The sequence below is a fragment of the Planococcus citri genome, chromosome 4, assembly GCF_950023065.1.
Source record: "Planococcus citri chromosome 4, ihPlaCitr1.1, whole genome shotgun sequence".
NCBI lineage: Eukaryota > Metazoa > Arthropoda > Insecta > Hemiptera > Pseudococcidae > Planococcus > Planococcus citri.
This window is the reverse complement of record NC_088680.1, coordinates 14,396,100-14,419,384: the sequence shown is the minus strand read 5'-3', so window position 1 is coordinate 14,419,384 and position 23,285 is coordinate 14,396,100. Positions and strand designations below refer to the sequence as shown.

The window sequence follows — 23,285 nt, the reverse complement described above, 5'->3', positions numbered from 1 at the left end:
TTATATTCGAAATCAGCGACCTCGAATTACAGTATTTCGCATTAATCTTCTTCATTTACTCGAGCAGAAAAATATTCTTTGATCTTTGTATTCTCGAGCAAATATTTTTATAAGTTTTATACTTTTTTGTCTTTTTTTTTTTTGTCAAACATTATCCATTAAGCTACCTATTGAAGATGACATTTACTATGAACGTTAAGAAATCTCCGACTTTGAGAACAAATTTCGACCACAACTCCAGATTGATATTTTCATTCCAAGAATCGACTATGTAATTTGAAGATATGTACATACTTATCTGAACCCATCAAACTCATATTTCCTTTTCCGCAAAAGGTCAATATTAATCACGAAGAAAGTCGGATAAAATTTTTCAAAACACGATCTTATTCATCATAAGTAGATATAGGTAGGTCTAGGTAGAAGATATACTTACAACAATTTTTCTCGTATGTTGCTGCACATAAATGAAGACGTGATTATTAGATAATTCTTTCTCATTATTATAGTGTTTTTTTTTTACCAATTCATGAAATACCAAAGTATCATTGAAAATGTTGACACTTACGACCAATTTTGATAAATCTCAGACTTTGAGAACTAATCATAAGGTATGCTTCCGTCATTATTTACATACTTGTATGTAGATAGAATATTGTGACAATAGATAGTACATACATATTTCAATGAAAAAAAAATGTTTATTTATGTAATGCTCACTCGACTTTACTTGAAGTTGGGGGGGGGGGAATTATTCCGAAATTCACCTTTGGGTCATTTCATGTCAAATCAGTCATGTTTCAAGTTTAGCTCCTCTGTCATTGGTCAATTTTTTTTGCAGATTCCTTAGAGTGACGGAAAATTGACATGACTGCCACCCCACTCCATCCCTCTTGAGACTGTGGAGGCTGGAATTGGGGGCTCCATTTAAAAATTTGAAGAAAATCCAAAAAGAATACGATACTTACAATAAATATGTACTTTTCTTTATGGAATTTGAAAAATCACGGGGAGTGAGGGGCGACAAAGCCCCAAAATTTTGGTCAAAATGTAAAAAAAAAGTCAAATATTGTGTGACCTATTGTTTCATATGTTTTTGAAAGCGCTGAATACGAATATCGACTTACGTATTTTTTTTTTATTCAACTTCACCAATGCCCCAATATCGATCACCAAATTTTCTGAAAATTGAAAAACTTGAATGACATTTTGGTTTATTAGGTTTCTGAAAGTACTCGATACGAATATCAGCTTTGATTTTTGATTCGACCACTTCCACTTCCTTTCATTACAGCCCCCCCCCCAAACACCACCACCAAAAAAATCATCACTTATAAAGTATTCAATTAATTATGTTTTTCTCGATGTTGTTTATTCCCACTTAGATCATCAAAATAATACTGATCATCTCAACAGCCATTTTCGTTCTCATCGATGAAACCAGCACTTTCCCATCAAAGCGTACTCAATCTCACATTAATGGATATAACATAGTCGAGTTCGAAGAAGACACCCAAGTATGCGAGATCAATCTCAAACATCCGACGACGGATTCGAAAATATCAAAATCAGACGACTTCCGCGACTTCGTGAGCAATTCGAAACTTTGGGTGGATAAAAGTCTTCTCGCTGAAAAAATAGTAACTGCAGCTGACAGAGTGATATTAATCACTGCTCCTCGGAAATGGGGTAAAAGCTTGAATCTGAATATGCTAAAATGTATTTTTGAAAACAGCCCAACAAACGTCTCAACTGAAGCAGATTTTGTGCACAAGTTTTTCACAAAACAAATCGTACATTATGAGAACATAACGGCGGGTAAAGTAATGTGCAGACCGTTGATTTCGACGAGAACTGATTTCATGAAGAAATACTTTCAGAAATATCCTGTCGTTTATTTGAATTTTAGAAATTTTACCCTAGACAATTGGCGAAGCTCGTTTAAAATTAGCATATCTCGGGTATACAAGAAGCATGAATATTTGCACACACATTGGAAGTCTGTCGCCTCGGATCAAAATAAACCATTCGATGTACGAAAAAATGCGAAAAAAATAACTGATAAATTTTCCAAATACATGAGGTCGAAAGATGACGATGATAGTTCGTTACAAAATAGTATCGCTTGGTTATGCCAGAATTTGTACGAGGTTTATGATAAAAAATGTTTTGTTTTCATCGACGAATTCGACGCTCTGCAAAACGAGACAATTTTTAAAAACGAGACAGGAACAGAAGCTATCGAGTTCATGAAAACTTTCAACTCATTGATTTTCAAGAATCCTGAAAAGGCGGGTATCGAGAGAGCTGTCCTGACTGGAATACTTCGATCAGCCAAATCAACATTGTTGAGTGATGTCCCTCGGTATTATGATGCGAATTCGATAAATATGAAACGATTCACACCGTTTTACGGGTTCACTCCGCACGAAGTGGAAGCAATAATACGTCACGAAGAGCCGGAATCATTTCAAGAGTACTTTCGCTATGCTACCAAATGGTACGATGGCTATGGATCGTTAGGTTTATGGGATGGTTCGATGTTCAATGCTTGGGACATAACGAGACACATCGAAACGTTCACCACACATCCATTTTGGGTGAAGACTGGTTCAATGGAGGTACTAATGAAACTACTGAGTTTTGATTTTTTCGAAAAAATTATCTGCGCTGCGCTAGACTCGAATCAAGGTTACCAGATTTCTGCATCTAGTCTTCAAAATGTAGACGAATCTACGTTGGAAGAGATTCGTGGATTACTGAATGCAGAATATGCAAATATGTATCAGTACGAGAAGAATAATGGACGAGACGAACAACTCCAAATTGCGGCCATACAATTCGCGTTGCAAACTGGATATTTATCAGTTCGATCGAATTTAGGTTCCGAATCGCTGAAAAAAATTAATTCAGGTTCGATGAAAGTTCCAATCATTGTACCGAATTGGGTATTGAGACTCGTATTGCGGCATACTCGAGACGACACGATTAGGCTCCGATATATTCGCTGAAAAAAAATACTTAATACATAGTCCGGCATATGACAATAAGAGTAATTGCACCCCCCCCCCCGCCGATCCTCCGGGACAACTTTTTTCTTAAAGAGGACATCCTAAGGAACATTTTAAAGCAAACTTGCCAAAAAAAAAGTTGGCCTTACTTACAAAATGGCGGCCATTTTTGATTGACAGGTCAGCCGAAATCGCAGATTTTGCGTTTTAACATAGGACTTAATGCACGAACTTTTTCAAACTTTACAAAGGTAGATCGAAAGATCATGCAAAAATTTATCACCTGTCAAAATTTCAGGAGCTAAAGTGCGTTTTTCGATTTTTGGTGAATTTTTGAAAATCGAATTTAGGCCAAAAATCAGGGAAAAAATCAAAATTTTACCAAATTGACCGAGAAAGCTGAAATTTGGGATATACTCTATTTTCGACATGCGAAATCGATTGGAAACGGTTTCGACCCGTTTTGGGCAGTTCTGGAGCCTCCAGCCGATTTTTGAAAGTCGAAATTCCCAAAAAATTCCATCAAATTGGAGTTGTAAAGCTAAAATTTATTCTAAAAACTAATTTCAATACGCTACGAAGTACTGCAGGTGAATTTTAAGTCGTTTTGGAGCCTCCAGCGACTTTTTTAAAATTGCTGAAACCTCCAGCAAATTTTTGAAACTTTAAATTTTCACAAAATTTCATCAAATGGAGATGGAAAGCTGAAATTTACTCTACACTCCAATTTTAACACCTTCTGAAGACGACTTCAGCTGATTTCAAGTCATTTTAGGGCCTCCAGCGACTTTTTTGAAAATTACTGGAGCCTCCAGTAGATTTTTTAAACTTGAAATTTCCCCAACATTAATTTATCAAATGGAGTTGGCAAGCTGAAATTTACTTCGCAGACTACATGGTGGTTTCAAATGGTTTTGAAGCTTCCAGCTACTTTTAGGAAATTTCAATTTTCCAATAAAACATCATACAACCTTTCAAAAAGTTGCTGGACGCTCCAAAACGACTTGAAATTCACCAGCTGTCAACTTCGTAGTGTATTGAAATTAGTTTGCAGAATAAATTTCGACTTTCCATCTCAGTTTGATGAAATTTTGGGGAAATTTCAAGTTTAAAAAATCTACTGGAGGCTCCAGTAATTTTCAAAAAAGTCGCTGGAGGCCCTAAAATTACTTGAACCCACCTGAAGTCGTCTTCAGAAGGTGTTAAAATTGGAGTGTAGAGTAAATTTCAGCTTTCCATCTCCATTTGATGAAATTTTGTGAAAATTTATAGTTTCAAAAATCTGCTGGAGGTTTCAGCAATTTTCAAAAAGTCGCTAGAGGCTCCAAAACGACTTAAAATTCAGCTGCAGTACTTCGTAGCGTATTGAAATTAGTTTTTAGAATAAATGGGAATTTCGACTTTCAAAAATCGGCTGGAGGCTCCAGAACTGCTCAAAACGGGTCGAAACCATTTCCAATCGATTTCGCATGCCGAAAATAAGGTATATCCCAAATTTCAGCTTTCTCGGTCAATTTGGTAAAATTTTGATTTTTTCCCTCATTTTTGGCCTAAATTCGATTTTCAAAAATTCATCAAAAATCGAAAAACGCACTTTAGCACTTAAAATTTTCACAGGTGATAAATTTTTGCATGATCTTTCGATCTACCTTTGTAGTTTGAAAAAGTTCGTGCAAGTCCTATGTTAAAACGCAAAATCTGCGATTTCGGCTGACCTGTCAATCAAAATGACCGCCATTTTGTAAGTAAGGCCAACTTTTTTTTTGGCAAGTTTGCTTTAAAATGTTCCTTAGGATGTCCTCTTTAAGAAAAAAGTTGTCCCGGAGGATCGGCGGGGGGGGTGCAATTACTCCTATTGTCATATGCCGGACTAACAGGCTCGATGCAAGTTCCACACATTATACCTACCGAATTTGCAATTGAAAACTGTAATCGCAGAATGATCGAATTAATTCCGATACTTGAAAGGAAACAAGTCGATTATCATAAAAAATATACTATAATTATTATTTTAAAAAGTGTTTTTATTCATTTCAAGGATTAGTCGCGATCAAAACAAGGTACACACTGTGGTCTATAGATAAGGTAAGTACGAGTACATAGTTATTTTTCATCAGAATTGTGTGGTAAAATTTTTTAAAGTTGGTTAAAAATTAGAGAACCATTCAAGCCTACATTTCAAATTTTTAAAAACCCAGGTACAAAAATAGAAAACCTAAATCAATTATCGCTCTCTACAGGGTATCTGATGCGTGGAAGTAAAAACTTCAAATTTGAATATAACCGCGGGTACGACTTGAAAAAAAGACAATATAGGGTCATTCCACGTCAATTCAACCAAGAAGTGGTAAGAGAGAGGGAGTCGGCAATTTTTTTGAAATTTTTTCTGTGGAAAGACCTTCCGAAGGGATGACCGATGGCGCAAATCGCAGACTTCTAGGCCCTTTTTAAAGGCTACCAGGGGGTGTCAACGTTTTCATGTGAACTTAAAAAAATTCAATTTTCAATTCCAAACATCAAAAAAAGTTCAAATTTACTCAGTTGTATCATTTTGACCTTTTCCTGACGTATTTCATGAAAAAGTTGATAAAAATCACACTCATAGCAAAACATTAAAATTCGTTTATTTTTTGAATTTTTTCGAATTTTGATTTTTTTTGTGATGAGTTCATTTCATCGAGTGAAAGGGTTTTTCCAACTTTTTCAACGGATACGTAAGAATAGGGAATGGGTCAACTTCACCACTCAAAACTTTTTTTCATGTTTTAAACCAAAAAATTAGATTTTTTCGCAAATTTTCAAATTTTTTTAATTCGACTTTACGACATAGTGCCACTCCAATTTTTTAATATGTTGTTCAGCATAAAAAGTTGTCCATAATATGTTTTTTTCAGAATGTTTGAGAGCCGGACCGATATGAAAACTACGTTTTGAAACTTTTCAAGCTAATTTTTAGTACGAAAAAAAGTGGCAATACTGATTTTCATGATATCACCGAAAAACCTTTCAAAACCCCCAACTATTGGAAAAAAACCATTTCGGTAGGTATTGCGGTTATCGAGTAATCCACTGCTGAAATGGATGATATTTCAAGTTCACATGAAAACTTTGACACCTTCAAGGAGCCTGTAAAAAAGGGCTAGAGGGCAGCGATTTGCGCCATTGGTCATCCCTTCGTAAGGTCATTCCACAGGAAAAATCTCAAAAATATCCCCCGACCCTCGTTACCACTTCTTGGTCGAATTGAGGTGGCATGACCCTGGAGCTAGTATCATGCTAGCATTGAGAGAAGTAGTACTTGGCTGCATATTTTTTCATTTCCTCGTTCGACTGAATTTTTCGCTGAAAGAAACTTTCTAGCCAAAGACTAGCATCATGGTAGACAGCGCTTCTCAATTTCTCGACTTGAGTCTGGTTCATCCATCTAGAACCCAAATCGACGTTTACATAATCTTTTCCATCTAACTGGTAAACATTGATAGCCAGAAACTTGATCCATTTGTATTTCTGAGATTCTGGCATCATAAACAAAGTACGATTTACAGTATGTTCCAAAACTTTATCCCAGTTGCAAGACGAATCACACCTATATTCAATGATGGATAATTTACCATCTACAAGAACTTGTGTGTCGAGTTTGCCAAGCTCTTCATCTGCAGTTCTCCACTTCTCTATAAAAGTACTTTTGATTTTCTGACGAAATTTTTCCAACACAGGGGCCATGGTTCTTCTTACCGCTGCTTCATTCAAGTTTTGATAGCAACTTACTGCTTCGCGCGTCAAGTTCGAAAAATCCCACTTGCTCATGTACGCAAACTTTCTGCAGTTTGCGAATAAATCATTCGCCTTCAATTTCAAGTTCTCAAAGTGACCCTGAATTTTATCTTCCGGCTCATCTACATCGAGTTGGAACCAATCCGCAAAAGCATCCACACCATTATGTAAAGCCTGCATATATCCCTTGCTGTTGTTATTTATATTCATTATCGAATTAATTCTAATATTCTGCAACACTGATTTCAATTCCACGTTGGGTATGATGACTGGAATTGACCTCCACCAAGTGCGCTGTACTTCCAGTAAGTTATCTAAACTTGGACTCGGTTGAACCGATAAATATCCTGTCTGACACATGAATGATACAATCGCATCGCTGATTACATATCGATGCCAATAAGTTGAATATTCTGCGGTGGTTAGTGCTTTGTGTATGTTTTCCAACGAAGCTCTTTCCAATTTTAGGAGATATTCCCTAGAAAATATAATGTACCCATCGTTCGACTCTAGGAGATGAGTGTATATTACTTCTTCAACATCATCTAAATTCAGTAGTTTTATTAGCACCTCTGTTGACGAACCAGTCTGATCGTTCCAATAAGGTTTCGGGGTGAACGTCTCGATGTATCTCATTATGGCCCAAGGATTGAAAATAGATCCGTTGTAAAAACTCAAAGATGCGTATCCACCATACCAAGCACTAGCCTCGGCAAAGGACTGTTCGTATGAATTCGGGTTTTCTCGACGTATTATTGTTTCCACTTCGCTCGGAGTGAATCCGAAAAAAGGCGCGAGGTGCATCATTTGGACTACACTCAAGTCTGAACCAGCGAGAAGGAAGTCCAAACCGCTTACATAAGTTCCCTTTAATGATCGCATCAAGACAGCTAATTTAATATTTCCCTCAGTGGGAACCCGAAAAGATATTGAGCCAAAAGATCGCATGAATTCGATAGCTTCGGTTCCATTCTTGTAATCGCCTGTGTTACGTAAATATACTTTGTTTTGTAGAACGTCGAATTCGTCGATGAAAACAACACACTTTTCGCCATACACCTTGTACATGTTGTGCAAAAGTAACCATGAGATATGTACACGAGAAATAAAGTAGATAAAGTACCGTATACGAGAACGTTGTATTACATATTAATCGTACAGATACATTGTAGGTACAGAGAATGAGAAACTACTTAGAGGTATAGAACAGTGTTGCCATTTGGTACAACAAATACCCCCGCAAATGGTAAATAATTAATTACACATTAAAACAAAATTATCAATGAACACAAACAAATTGACAATAAAATGCATAATAATTTCACAGTAAAATACAAATATTCCAAATGACAAATAATCAAAGTGATGTGAATACATCGGAAACGCATCGGAAACATAAATGATTATAGGAATATGCTTATGAAATTACAACGTAGTTGACGTAATCTATGATCGAATAAATATACATGGCACATAATAATACAACGTTTAATACATGATAAATTAGGTAAAATAATCGAATTAACAGGTAAGTAAAATAAAACAAATGGTATTACAACAATTCGAGTTTTAAGAACTGTAAAAAATCTCTAAAACGAGAACCTACAAGACTCTTAGTGAGACCATCGGCTTGTTGATTGGTTGAACCGACATGAAACAACGAGATAAAACCAGCTTCGACAAACTGATTGACAAAATGATATCGAACATCGAGGTGTTTGATTCTTCGGTTATTTTTAAAATTCTCAACTACGTGCATAGCACTCTGGCTATCGATACGAATAGGCACGGGAAACTCTAATCGGAAACGAATATCTTTGAACAAGTTTATCAACCAAATTACTTCGCTTACTAATGCGGATAAGGAAACATACTCTGCTTCGGTTGAAGATAACGTAACGATTGTTTGTTTTCGAGATGACCACAATACTGGATTACCGAAGACTTTGATTAAATTTCCCGATATTGATTTTCTACCTTCCTCATTAGCGTAATCTGAATCGCAAAACGCTTCAATAGGAGATAAGCTATCTAAGCTAAAACGTAATCTCATAGTAGAAGTGTATTTCAAATATCGGAGAACATTTAACAGGTAATCATAGTGTGCTTCGGTAGCTTTATCTTGATATCTACTGAAGAGAGATATGGCGTAACACAGATCCGGCCGACTACCGAGCATAATGTACATTAGACTTCCTAGAAGCGATTTGTAAGAATTATCCGAGATAAGTGGCCCATCTAAATTATCCAATACGGCATACAACTTGTTTTCCACAGGTTGTTTCATGATATAGCAATCCTGCATACCGTATTCTCGCAGTACCTTTTCTATCAAATCACGTTGATCAACAAACAATAACTTATTTTCACGATCATACTCGATACCCAAGTTCAGAAACTTCGACAATTGACCAAGGTCTTTGAGATTAAATTTTGACAATAAACGAGATACGAAATTATCAATTATTTCAATTGATCGACCAGCAATAAATAAATCGTCTACGAATACGACAAGTATTAAATCAAGATCATAATACAGACAATAATTGCCACTTGAATGGTTCAAACCTAACGACTCTAAATAATCTTTCAATTCCTCATACCATTCTCTAGAAGATTGACGTAAACCATAAATGGTTTTAAACAAACGTAAACATAAACCTTCGGCTTGAGGAGTACCATACAAAGGATGGCCACGAGGTATATTAATAAATATCGTTTCTTTCAAAGAACCGTACAGAAAAGCCGTATCAATATCAACATGACGAGTGAACCAATTCAATTTCAAAACAAGCGCTAATAATACTCGAACCGTAACTAAACGAGCGACAGGTGAATAAATATCATGAAAATCAATACCTGGTCGTTGCAAGAAACCTCTAGCGACAAGTCGAGCTCTGTATACATTATTACCTTTCTTTTTAAATACCCATGTAGTATCGATCAAGTGAGCATTTTCCGGTTTATCTGTTACTTCCCACACATGAAGTCTCTCCATCGAATCAATCTCTTTATTAATTGCTAAGTTCCATTCTTCCGAATCCTCCGCTTGCAAAACCTCATCATAAGACAAACCTTCAGAAGATAGGGCACAAAGATTAAGTTGATAATCATTCAAATAGGACGGAGTTCTCACGTTACGTCTCGGACGGTTAGATAAAGAGAACGTAGTAGGTTGAGGAGGTGCGAGGGGATTAATGTTGGATGAAGGAGGTATATTCGAAGACGATGGTGTAGATGTTGGTACATCGCTTACAGTCGAGGACGATGAGACAGATGTAGGAACATCGCTCACATCAGGAGAATCTTTATCTCTCATATACACGCGCGTTTCGTTATCTTTCATGTACACACGCGTCTCATAAAAATCTACATCACTCGTTATCTCCTTTTTATTTTCACTAAAATCGTACATGCAAAAACCGTTAGGAGAATATCCGATGAAACAACATTTCTTTCCTTTATCGTCTAACTTTCCATCTCTTTTGATATCTGGAATACGAACAAAACCAACACAACCAAAAGGCTTTAGTTTAGAATAATCAGGAAATTTTCCGTACCAAAGTTTGGCAGGAACTTGATTATGTTTCGGAATCCTATTGAAAGAGTAAACTACATAACGAAGAGCATACGGCCAGAATTTCTTATCTAAACATGCACTTTTCAAAACTGCTCGAGCACGCTCACACAAGGTACGATTTAATCTCTCACATTTACCATTACTTTCAGGTGAATAGGCCGTTGTAAATTCATGAAAGATACCTTTTTCTTCACAGAAATTCTTGAACTCTTCCGAAATATACTCACCACCATTATCACTCCTTAACCTCTTGACTCTCGTATTCAAAGTATTCTCAGCTAATGCAACATACTCTTTGAACTTTGACAACGTTTCGGACTTATTCTTCATCGTGTACACATAAACAAAATTGCTAAATTCGTCAATAAAGGTTACAAAGTATTTTTCCGCAATAGGAGAACCAGTTATTTCACAAACATCCGAATGGATTCTAAACAAAAGGCTATTTGCACGAGTGTACGATGTATCTGATTTTGGTAAAGAAGAACGTGGTCTTCGGGACTGTTTTGAAACTTGACATTCATCACACGTTGATAATGATTGTAAGAGCTCTTCACTAAAGACACCCTGTTTGGAAACTAATTTCATCTCAGATTGACCTGGATGACCTAAACGAAGATGCCACAAGTCCGCACTAGGCGGAACAGTTAACAAAGCACCGCTAGGGTTATCAATAAGCTCAAAATCCATAATATACAAATCATTAATCAATGTACCAGTAGCTAACACTGTGGTATTTTTCGAAATCGTAGGCGTATCATTCTTAAAAGTGACAGTAAATCCAGACTTTTCAATACATCGAACAGAGAATAACGTATGAACTAATTTCGGCACATAATAAACATTTTTAAAAACACAAACAAAACCCTTATCTGTCTTAACACGTAAAGTACCTACTTTAGTCGCTTTTAAACTTCTACCAGCCTCTGCTATCGTGACATTCATCGGAACACGAAGAGTAATAGAATTTTGCAAAATATCACGATTTATCATATGGCGCGTTGCACCACTATCAAGAGCGCCTGATATTTTTCCATTACAAGAGCCAAAATCAGAATTATTACTAACAGACAAAAAGGCGAATTCGTTGAAATTTTCAGTATCAGCGTGACTTAGGTTTGCACTACCTTTCTTATTCTTAAGCTTAAAGCAATCACTTTTAATATGACCATGTTTCTTGCAATAATTACACCTAACATTACGACGATTATTACCAGAGCTACCGTTACTACCACTATTATTATTACCATTAGCATTAGCATTATAAGTATTCGAATTCGAATTTCTAAAATTACCTCTACCACGTCCACGACCTCGGAAATTACCTCGAGACGAATTTGGAGCGTATAATGCGCTGGAAACAGGAGTCTCATCTTTGAATTTTTCACTAGGATCAGTCGTTGATGCGGTAGGTTCAGAAACTTGAGAAGCAGAAAGTTGATAATCGGAAATCGTAGACGTTGCTTTATCCCAATCATAGTCGGCGATATGGCTTTCAATATTAGCTCGAATTGGGAGGAATAGTATCGGTAGTGATCGAAGTAACTGCAAGATAAACTGTCTGTCTGGGGTAGAATCGTTGAGTTCGCGTAATCTATTTGCCGTTGATCTGAATTGTACGATATAGGAACGGAGATCTTCACAAGTTTTACCTTTGTAACGATATGCATATAATTCGTCACGAAGAGCAGACATACGGGCATCCGACTTGCTTTGGTAATTTGTTTCCAAAGCATCCCATAACAATTTCGCGTGATTCTTTCCATGAATTATATGGGTCATATTTTGGGCAAGATGAGCGACGATCAATTGTAAACACGAATCGTCACTAGTGATCCAAGCTTCGGTACGAATGGCAACACTTGGAATAGGTTGGAGAACAATATCAAGTACCTTTTCTTTCTTCAATAGAATTAACATTCGAGTTTTCCATGTGTCGTAATTTGTTCCATCAAATGGTCTAATGCCAGTATATGTGACGTTGGCAGGATCAAACATGATGACAAAAGGTAACTTGATCGCGACACGAAAAAATTAATTAAGACAGTATACAAAACGGAAACAAAATAGAAACAAAATTGGGCTTGATATAAAAAATTAAAACTTTGACTAGAACACACAAAATAAACGTTACTCTGGGCCCATAACCTTTGTTGTGCAAAAGTAACCATGAGATATGTACACGAGAAATAAAGTAGATAAAGTACCGTATACGAGAACGTTGTATTACATATTAATCGTACAGATACATTGTAGGTACAGAGAATGAGAAACTACTTAGAGGTATAGAACAGTGTTGCCATTTGGTACAACAGTACAAATTCTGGCATAACCAAACGATGCTATATTGTAAGAAACAATAATCATCATCTGTCTTCTTCATGTAATTGGAAAATTTTTTCGATCGGTGTTCCGCTTGATGTCGCTCAATCCATGATTTATTTTCACCCAAAGCGACAGAATGGAAATGATCCAGCAAGTAGCTATGCTTCCGATACACATCAGATATAACAGCTTGGAAATCGCTCCGCCAATTCTCCGGAGTAATGTTTTTAAAATCTAAATAAACGACCGGGTATTTCTGGAAGTGTCTGTTTATGAAATCAGTTTTCGTCGAGATCAAAGGCTTACACAACAATGCGCCAATTTTGGTTCCATTATCGTGCTGTATAACTCCTTCGATGAAAAATTGGCGGGCGAAATTTATTCTTTCGGGCGAGGCATCTGTCGATGAGGGTTTTTCAAAAATATATCTTAGCATGTCCAAATTCAAGGTTTTACCCCATTTCTGCGGGGCAGTGATAAATACGACTTCATTTCCGTATTCGATCAATTTATTCGCTAGTAAACTCTTATCAACCCAGATTTTCGAATTGCTTACGAAATCGCGCAAGTCGCCCGATGATGAAATTTTGGCTCCGAGGTTCGGATGTTCGAGATTGATGTCGCAGACTTGGGTGTCTTTATCAAAATCTGCCATATTAAACTCGTCGATAGGACTGCGACGACCGCTGATTTTATCAATGAGGGCGAACATGACTGTTGAGATGATTAATATTCGTTTCATGATCTGCGTGGGAGTAAACAAAATGGAGAAAAAATTGAATTAATTTTTATAAGTACATACAAATGGAATGGTTATGTATCATTTTAATTTTCAAACTAAAAGTGCACGTGGTTCAATGTCCAACAAAGGCTATAGGTGGATAAGTATGGCGAATTTGCCCCCGAGAGCTTCAGGGTTGATATTTGCATGGAAGGTGGGTACCCTTGAGCACCTTCCGTCACGAAAGTTTCAGACCCCCAGACCCCCCCGTTTTTGAGAAACCCCCCCTTTTATGAAATTACAATAGAAATTTTTTTCTCAGCCCCATGTGAACCGATTTTTTCGATTTTTTGGTATGTTGTAAACATCCATAAGAGGTATCCCCACAAAAATTTTCGCCCCCCTCCCCCCATATTTACCCCCCAAAATGACGTTTTTTAGCTTTATTTGCCCGTTTTAGCAATGATCATGATTCTGCACAAAAATGGGAATAGCATTTTTAAATGTGTTTTTGACCCCTACAAAACATATATTTTTTTCAAAAAAAAATTTTTGGTGGGTCGTGGTCAAAAATTGAAAAAACTAACAGAGGGGGTAAAAATGAATTCTGGTGTAAATTATTGTTTTTGGTAAATGAGGTGTCGTTTCCATATGAATCGAACCCCCTCAACACGAATATGACGTCCAATTTAATGCTACCCTCAACCACACCCCTCCAGTGCCTCTGCCCCCACCTCAATTTTTACTATTATATTAAAAATTGAGCTATATAATAATATTGGTGTCGTTCTCATATGAATCAAACACCCCGAACACGAATATGACGTCCAATTTAATGCTACCCTCAACCACACCCCTCCAGTGCCCCTGCCCCCACCTCAATTTTTACTATATCAAGAATTGAGCTATTTTTACAATGTTGGTGTCGTTTTCATATGAATCAAACCCTCCGAACACGAATATGACGTCCAATTTAATGCTACCCTCAACCACACCCCTCCAGTGCCCCTGCCCCCACCTCAATTTATACTATTTTAAAAGTTTTGATATTTTCATAATGTTGGTGTCATTTTCATATGACTCGAATACCCCGAACACGAATATGACATCCAATTTTACTCTACCCTCATTCACACCCCTCCAGTGCCTCTGCCCCCACTTCAATTTATACTATTTTAAAAGTTTTGATATTTTCATAATGTTGGTGTCGTTTTCATATGAATCAAACCCTCCAAACACGAATATGACATCCAATTTTACTCTACCCTCATTCACATCCCTCCGGTGCCTCTACCCCCTCAATTTTTACTCTATTAAAAGTTGATCTATTTTCATAATGTTGGTGTCATTTTCATATGACTCGAATACCCCGAACACGAATATGACGTCCCATTTAATGCTACCCTCAACCACACCCCTCCAGTGCCTCTGCCCCCACCGCAATTTGTACTATTATATTAAAAATTGAGTTGTATAATAATATTGATGTCGTTTTCATATAAATCAAACACCTCTAACATGAATATGAAGTCCAATTTAGGTCTACCCCCATCTACTCCCTTTCAGGCTACAGCCAGCTCCTCGAAAATGTTAAAGTTTGACCCTTGCGATGTCGCTAAGTTTTCAACCTTCGTGAAACATACCTTTAATAGTAATTGATTTGATTTGAAGTAATTATTGGTCGAGGATTGATCGGAGTTAGCTAAAAATTTTATTGTTTAGGTGGGGAAGAGGCACTGTAGGGGTGTGAATGAGGGTAGAGTAAAATTGGATGTCATATTCGTGTTCGGGGTATTCGAGTCATATGAAAATGACACCAACATTATGAAAATATCAAAACTTTTAAAATAGTATAAATTGAGGTGGGGGCAGGGGCACTGGAGGGGTGTGGTTGAGGGTAGCATTAAATTGGACGTCATATTCGTGTTCGGAGGGTTTGATTCATATGAAAACGACACCAACATTGTAAAAATAGCTCAATTCTTGATATAGTAAAAATTGAGGTGGGGGCAGGGGCACTGGAGGGGTGTGGTTGAGGGTAGCATTAAATTGGACGTCATATTCGTGTTCGGGGTGTTTGATTCATATGAGAACGACACCTCATTTACCAAAAACAATAATTTACACCAGAATTCATTTTTACCCCCTCTGTTAGTTTTTTCAATTTTTGACCACGACCCACCAAAAATTTTTTTTTGAAAAAAATATATGTTTTGTAGGGGTCAAAAACACATTTAAAAATGCTATTCCCATTTTTGTGCAGAATCATGATCATTGCTAAAACGGGCAAATAAAGCTAAAAAACGTCATTTTGGGGGGTAAATATGGGGGGAGGGGGGCGAAAATTTTTGTGGGGATACCTCTTATGGATGTTTACAACATACCAAAAAATCGAAAAAATCGGTTCACATGGGGCTGAGAAAAAAATTTCTATTGTAATTTCATAAAAGGGGGGGTTTCTCAAAAACGGGGGGGTCTGGGGGTCTGAAACTTTCGTGACGGAAGGTGCTCAAGGGTACCCACCTTCCATGCAAATATCAACCCTGAAGCTCTCGGGGGCAAATTCGCCATACTTATCCACCTATAGCCTTTACTCAAAGTCTGTAGGTTCATTGTAAGCATAGTTCCTAATACTATAGGATAGGAAAAAAGGAAAATCTTCAATAAGGGTCTGTTGTATGAGAAATAGGAGTGTATAGAGAGTGAGCTAGTTGGATGAGTCAGAGTTCGAGGAAATAGGTTGAGGAGTGGGAGAATGAATAAGTGGGACAATCAAACATGACGTTTTTATATTGTTTATTAATGTAGTTGGTATCCAGCTAGACAGTAAGTTTGTACTGAGACAGTTGAACAGTTGAATATTGTGCATAATACTGAATACCTACATCGTTTTAACAGAACTTGACTATTATTTCATAATCGGCACCCAACGTGGGGCGCCAGTTGGGCGCCAATTCGAACGAAAGCAAAATTACAAATTTTACTGAAAAGCAGTATGTACTTTTTGCAAATTAGTGGCAAAATAGTGAGATTTGGAAAAACACCGAGACCTATGATTATTTGCAAAATGACTGGTTTGATCAATTTTTCGGCAAAAAGTAAGACTTTGACAATTCAGCAAAAAATAAAATTTTTTGGGGGTGAAAACAGAAATTTTTAGCAGTTTTTGGGACACTGCAAGTTTTAGACAATTTTATAGCAAAAGGTGAGACATTTTGTCAACTTCTGGGTGGAAAAAATTAAGTTTCGGACTGATTTCTGGGAAAAAGTGAGACCTTTTGACAACTTTTAATAAAAAATGAGGCATTTGTAGAAGTTTTTGAAAAAATGAGTAAATTTTTTACTGTTTTCCAAGCGATAGCAGGATTTTTATATGCAGTTATAATGGCCAAATGTGAGACTTTCAAAGTATATGTAGTAGAATGAGACCTTTTAGTAATTTTTTGGTGAAAAATGAGACTTTTTGAGGAGTAAGACTCTGAAAATTTCACAAAAAGACAAGACTTTCTAGAAATATCTGAAAAAAGCTAGGATTTTTGAAACTTTTTTTTTAAAAAGAATGACTTTTTGGATTTTTTTGTTTACAAAAAACCGAAAATTTCGAGCAGTTAAAGGCCAAAAACGAGACTTTTTAACGATTTTCACTGAAAGGAAGACTTTTTATGCTGTTTCTGACGGTCTGACCAAAAGTAGGGTAGGCAAAAAGCAAAAATTTTCAGCAATTTTTGGAAATTCCTTCGTTTTTTCTGAAAAATTTCATCCAAGAAAAATGAATTTTTCAAAGGTAGGTATTTTCTTCTTTTTTTAATGAAAAACCTTGGTAACCAAAATTTTGAAAAAGTGACTTAGAAGTTGGAATCGAGTACGATTCCAGCACAGTATAAATAAGCATTGCATGGAAAAACATTTACTTTTCATTCAAGGTACTAACGCTTTTTCTCTAAAATAATAACAAAACATACCCTGAGATTTGTTCTCAAATTCGGAAATTTCTTGACGTTCATAGTGAATATCACCAACTTCAATAATGGGTATAGATATATATATAACGATTTTCACTGAAAGGAAGACTTTTTATGCTGTTTCTGACGGTCTGACCAAAAGTAGGGTCATGTAAAATATAAAAGGAGGAAGTGAAGTGTCCTGATATGGACCACAACTTACAGAATGGTATTTGCTCGAGAAAGAAAATATAAAGAGATTAATGCGTAGATATTATGATCGTGTTCAATGCAGATTACTCGTAAATGAGGAAGTTCATTAAAAAATTTTATTTTCATGATAAGGTAACATTGAGCTCTCGTGAATAGATAAACATTTACCTAGTTATAGGAGGTTCTGATAAGTAGGTAGGTATCCTCAAATGATATACCTACTTAGTTAATTCTTGAAATGAAAACATCACATCAAGTTACGATATTTGATACACGAAGCAGTATTCTCGTTCATAATTTAATCATCTAATCTGTTCCGTTCCTTATATTAAACAAATCATCACCTAATAGCTGATTGCAACAGAGTATTGGATTTAATTAAAAATTTTCAAAGAAGAGGAACTTTATTTTGCTTCGAAGTTTTTGAAATCCATTCAAGCGATATTAAAACATTCTCAGACGATATCTCGATGAAAAACAGCTCATGGTACACTCAAAGTTCATTTTCATCTTCCTCCCTCCCTCCTGTCAATTTTTTTAGACATTTTTCAAAAAAATGAATCAATTACTCGTTTTCTGATTCAGCGCAGTTCACCCATCTAGAATGCAATTGCACGAGTACTGGTACATCATCTTCTTCCGGATACAGTTCAAAATTGATCAACAGAAACTTGATCCATTTAAATTTCCGCGATTTTTTCAGCATAGTAAGCGGAGTACGATTCACAGCTCGATCTAGAACTTCACCCAATTTACAATTCAGATCGCAATTGTAATCGATGATGAGTAATTTATCATCTAAAACCAACTGCGTGTCGAGTTTGCCAAACTCTTTGAATCCACCCACTTCCTTCATGGTACATTTCGATTTCACGCGAAATTTTTCCAACACCGGAGCAATGGTTCTTCTAACTGCTGCTTCATTCTGATGTACGTACTGACGTAATTGTTCGGCCGTCATGTTTGAAAATTTCGGCAATCTCAGGTCAGCAAAACCTCGGTTGTCGTAGCTTGAAATCATATTCAAATTGTACCACTCTGATTCCAATTCTCCGAGGTAACTCTGGAGTGTACCTTCTGACTCGTGTAGTACATCAAGTTCAAACCAAAGGGCAAAAGTATTTACACTACTTTCTAGATCCTGCATGTATTCGCCATGGTTGTATCTTTTCATTATCGAACTGATTCGAGCATTTTGCAGTATACATCTCAAGTGCAAGTTCGGTACAATGACTGGAACTTGCATCGAACCTGTATTCATTTTTTTCAACGAATCGGATCCTAAATTCGCTCGAACTGATAAATATCCAGCTTGAAGGGCCAATTGTACGATGGCATTTTCGAGTTGTTCGACTCGTCCTTCATTCTTCACGTACTGATACCAATTCGCATCTTCTGCGTTGGTCAGTAATTCGTGGATATCCTGCAACGTAGATTCGTTCACATTTTGAAGACTTGATGCAGAAATCATGTAACCTTCATTCGGGTCTAGCGCAGCGTAGATGATTTCTTCGAAAAAATCATAACTTAGTAGCTTTACCAGTACCTCTATTGAACCAGTTTCTTCCCAATATGGCTTTGAGATGAAGTAATCAATGTATCTCATGATGTCCCAAGCATTGAACGTAGATCCATTCCACAAACCTAACGATCCATAACCATCGTACCAAGTGGTAGCTTCGCGAAAGTAGTTCTGAAATGATTCCGGTTTTTCGTGATACATTATTGCTTCCACTTCGCTCGGGGTGAATCCATAAAATGGCGCGAATTCTCTCATATTCACCGTATTCAAATCATAATAACGTGGGACACCACTCAACAAGGTTGATTTCGCTGATCGAATTATTCCAGTCAGGACGGCTTTCTCGATACCAGATTCTTCGGGATTTTTAAAAGTCATCGAATAGAAGGTTCTCATGAACTCGATAGCTTCGGTTCCTGCCTCGTTTGTAGTCCTATTACAAAAAATTAGATAATTTTGCAGAGCGTCGAATTCGTCTATGAAAACAAAACACTTTTTACCATACGCCTCGTATAAGTTCTGGCATAACCAGGCGATGCTATTTTGTAAAGAACCATCATCGATATCGCCATCACTCATTTGCATGTATTTGGTAAATTTGACTATCATTTTTTCCGCATCGTTTCGCGTATCGAGTGGTTTACTTTGATCTGTAGCGACAGCGTGCAAATGATTCAGCAAATAACAATGCTTCATGTATACCTGTGATACCTTAATTATGAACACGCCGCGCCCCTCCAATTGCGTGAACTACACTCTCTAAAATCTAAATCAATGACCGGATATTTCTGAAAATATTTCTCCATGAAATCAGTTCGTGTAGAAATCAACGGCTTGCACATTACTTTACCCGTTATTTCCCCACCATTTACGATGACTTGTTTTGTAAAAAATTGTGAGATAAAATCTGCTTCAGTTGGGGCGTATTTCGAGCTGTTTTCGAATATGTATTTCAGCATATTCAGATTCAAGCTTTTACCCCACTTCCGCGGAGCTGTGATTAATATCACCCTATCGGCTGCGTTTACTATTCTTTCAGCGAGAAGACTTTTGTCCACCCAAATTTCCGAATTTCTCGCAAAACCGCGGAAGTCGCCTAATCCTGAAATTTTGCTGCGGAAGTAGCTCGATCCTGAAATGGAAGATACGATTATTTTCGGAGGCTCAAGATTGATGGCGCAAACTTGGGTATCTTTTTCAAACTCGACTATGTTGTATTCAGTGTATTCATCACGAATGTCAGATTGGGTATCTGTTGAAGGAATGGAGCTGGTTTCATAGATGAGAGCGGAAATGGCTGTTGAGATGATTACAAATATTCTTTTCATGATCTGCGTGGGAATAAACAACATCAAAAAAAAAAAAAAAACATGATTAATATGTACTTTATAAATGAGCGATGAATTTTGTGAGAGGATGCGTAATGAAAAACGGTGGGAGTGGCCGAATCAAAAATCGAACCTGATTGTTGTGCGAGTATTTCCAAAACCCAAATAAACCCAAATCTCACTCAATTTTTGCAATTTTGAGAAAATTTCGAAATCGATATTGAGGCGTTGGGGGAGTCGAATGAAAAGAAATCACTTGATATTTGTATAGGGCAAAACGCTCTGACGTCACATAGCAAGTGGTTGCGGATCTTGATTCTCCTTACATTCTGTAGGCTTCAAGCTAGTGATTGTTCTGCCCACTTTGCATTTTGATATGCCAAAACATTCAAACCATCTCAAGGATCCCATTATTTTATGGCTCTAAATTGTAGAGAATTTTTTTCTCTTTCCAACGGTATTAAATTTTTTGAAATCCGCAAAAGTCTTCCTTGAAAAAATTCACTTAAGGAGCTGAAAAAGGTAGCCAATTCAACATATTGTTCTGTTCACTTTGCACTTTGAGGTGGCAGAACTTTTAAACCATCTCGAGGACTCCATCATTATATGGCTCTAAATTGTAGAAAATTTTGTCCCCTTTCCAACAGTAATACATTTTTTGAAATCCTCAAAGGCCGTCCTTGAGGAAATTGACTTAGGGAGCAGAAAAATGCGGAAAAATTCAACTCATTGTTCTGTCAGCTTTGCACTTTGAGGTGGCAGAACTTTTAAACCATCTCGAGGTCCTCATTATTTTATGGCTCTAAATTGCAGAGAATTTTGTGCCCTTTCCAACGGTAATACATTTTTTGAAATCCTCAAAGGTCTTCCTTGAGAAAATTGACTTGACGAGTTAAAAAAGGTAGCCAATTTAACATATTGTTTCGTCCACTTTGAACTTTGAGGCCGCAGAACTTTTAAACCATCTTGAGGAGCTCATTATTTTAAGGCTCTAAATTGTAGAGAATTTTGTGCCCTTTCCAACGGTAATACATTTTTTGAAATCCTCAAAGGTCTTCCTTGAGAAAATTGACTTGACGAGCTGAAAAGTAGAAGTGAACAGCATTGTTTACAGCTAGACTTGTATGGTTTAGCCTACCATTCACAAGGCGCATGTATGCAACCTGAAATGCGCGTTTTGCCCTATTCAACGCCTTCAAAAACACAGGAAACGATATGTCACACAATATTTGAATTTTTTTCACATTTTGACCAACATTTTTGGGGCTTGAGGGTGCTGAGATGCGGTTTTCTTGATGAGTAACTCATTAAATGAATTTTTTGGGGGGATGGAATATTTTTGTTTTTCCCCTCCCTCCCCCCCTCCCCTAATAACTGAAGCATTTTCCACGAAAAACTCAATTATAGGGCACTCCTCCCCAAATGTGGCCCTTATGGGTGTCCAACTGTATACAAGGTGTCCACTCATTTCTGGAAATGATTTTCCCTTACTTATCCGGGTTTTCCAGACCAATTTATCCAATTTTCCAGATTCTTGAAAAATGAATTACACAAGCGATTGGGTGGGGGAGCGATGGTCAAATTTTTTCGAACATCATGAGCTCCAATCGTTAATAGATCTACAGAGTTGTGCTCTTTTTTTCCAAGTATGACTGTGTGCTCAACAGGGTGACCTTATTTAAACTTGGTGGGAATTTCTTTTTTGGTTTTATGGAGGGTAAAATCAAGATTTTAACATAACGAGCTCAATCGATGGTATCAAAATTTTTAAAAAAAGAGGCGTTCAGATAAAATAACAAAAATTGTATTGATAATTCGCATTCAAGCATAGCCACAATGGAAGAACATTATTTTTCAAAAAACTTTTTGAAATTTTCATTTGAACCCTCAACATCTTTCATTGGAACCTGAAACGAATGATGAACTGGACAGAATACTGAACTGAATACTGAAATTTTATTTTACATATTTCATTTTATGTTTTTATTAATTCATTCTTTCATTCAGTATTTAGACCAGCAAAATGCACTTCTGATACACTCTTCAAATGTATACTCTGAAAATTTGGACGTTCCAGGTCAATTTGGAGGGGCTGTAGGCTTCTCTAAAAGTCAACAAACATGTAAACTAGCCAAAAACATCCACTTTTTTCACCCTGGAGAGGGGTCAAATGGGTTTGGAAGACTGAAACCTGAAAAATACACTCAAGTTGCACCACCCCCTTGTGTGCTGGACATTGGGGCTCCTTAGGTCAATTTTAAGAGTGGGGTGCAGTGGGGTCGGAAATAGGGTCAAAATCAGGGGTTTCCCACCACAAATGGGGTGGGGATGACCTAGGAAGCTGAAATTTGGATATGTTGTTCACAATGGTGGTACTCGCCAATGGTACTTCATATTCGTGTTCAGGGGGTCCAATTCATATGATAACAAAACCCATATTGCCAATTTTCTTTTGCCCCAAAATTGAGAGATGAGATGCCCATGAGCCCAAAATGAGGTTTTTAAGACGTCGATTGGGTTTCTGATGTTTTTAGAGGATACGTGCAAAATTTCAGAACTACATAACCGGAAGTAGCACTTTCTTGGCGATGCCATGACCCGGAAAAACACATTTTTGAGAGTTTTACAATTTTTTAAATAAATAGCTCATCTGAAGAAAAAAGTTGAAAAATTTCCAAAAATACAGTACTCATCTGAACGTATTTTTAGAAGAAAAAAATATTGGTGTGCCAGAATTAGGTTTGAAGGTACAGCGATTTCAATTTTTTTTTAAATATCAATATCCCCCCTCCCCCTCCGGACCCAAAATAGTTTGAAAAAATCACGTGGCAAGACTCATGACTCTTTTATATTATATTTTAGGTGGAATA

The 23,285-nt window shown here is 36.8% G+C and overlaps 1 protein-coding gene across 1 annotated transcript; it reads left to right on the top strand.

Moving 5' to 3' along the window:
* The first annotated feature begins 554 nt into the window (after positions 1-554).
* Positions 555-3,011, top strand: LOC135843362 (uncharacterized). Its single transcript, XM_065361229.1, has 2 exons — positions 555-611; positions 1,386-3,011. The coding sequence occupies exons 1-2, from the start codon at positions 555-557 to the stop codon at positions 3,009-3,011; spliced, it is 1,683 nt and encodes a 560-aa protein (XP_065217301.1).
* The last annotated feature ends 20,274 nt before the right edge of the window (positions 3,012-23,285 follow it).

Coding starts and splice junctions, on each gene's coding strand:
- LOC135843362 (XM_065361229.1), top strand. CDS start 555: ATGTTGACACTTACGACCAATTTTGATAAATCTCAGACTTTGAGAACT. Junction 612..1,385: donor CTTTGAGAACTAATCATAAG/GTATGCTTCCGT, acceptor ATTCCCACTTAG/ATCATCAAAATAATACTGAT.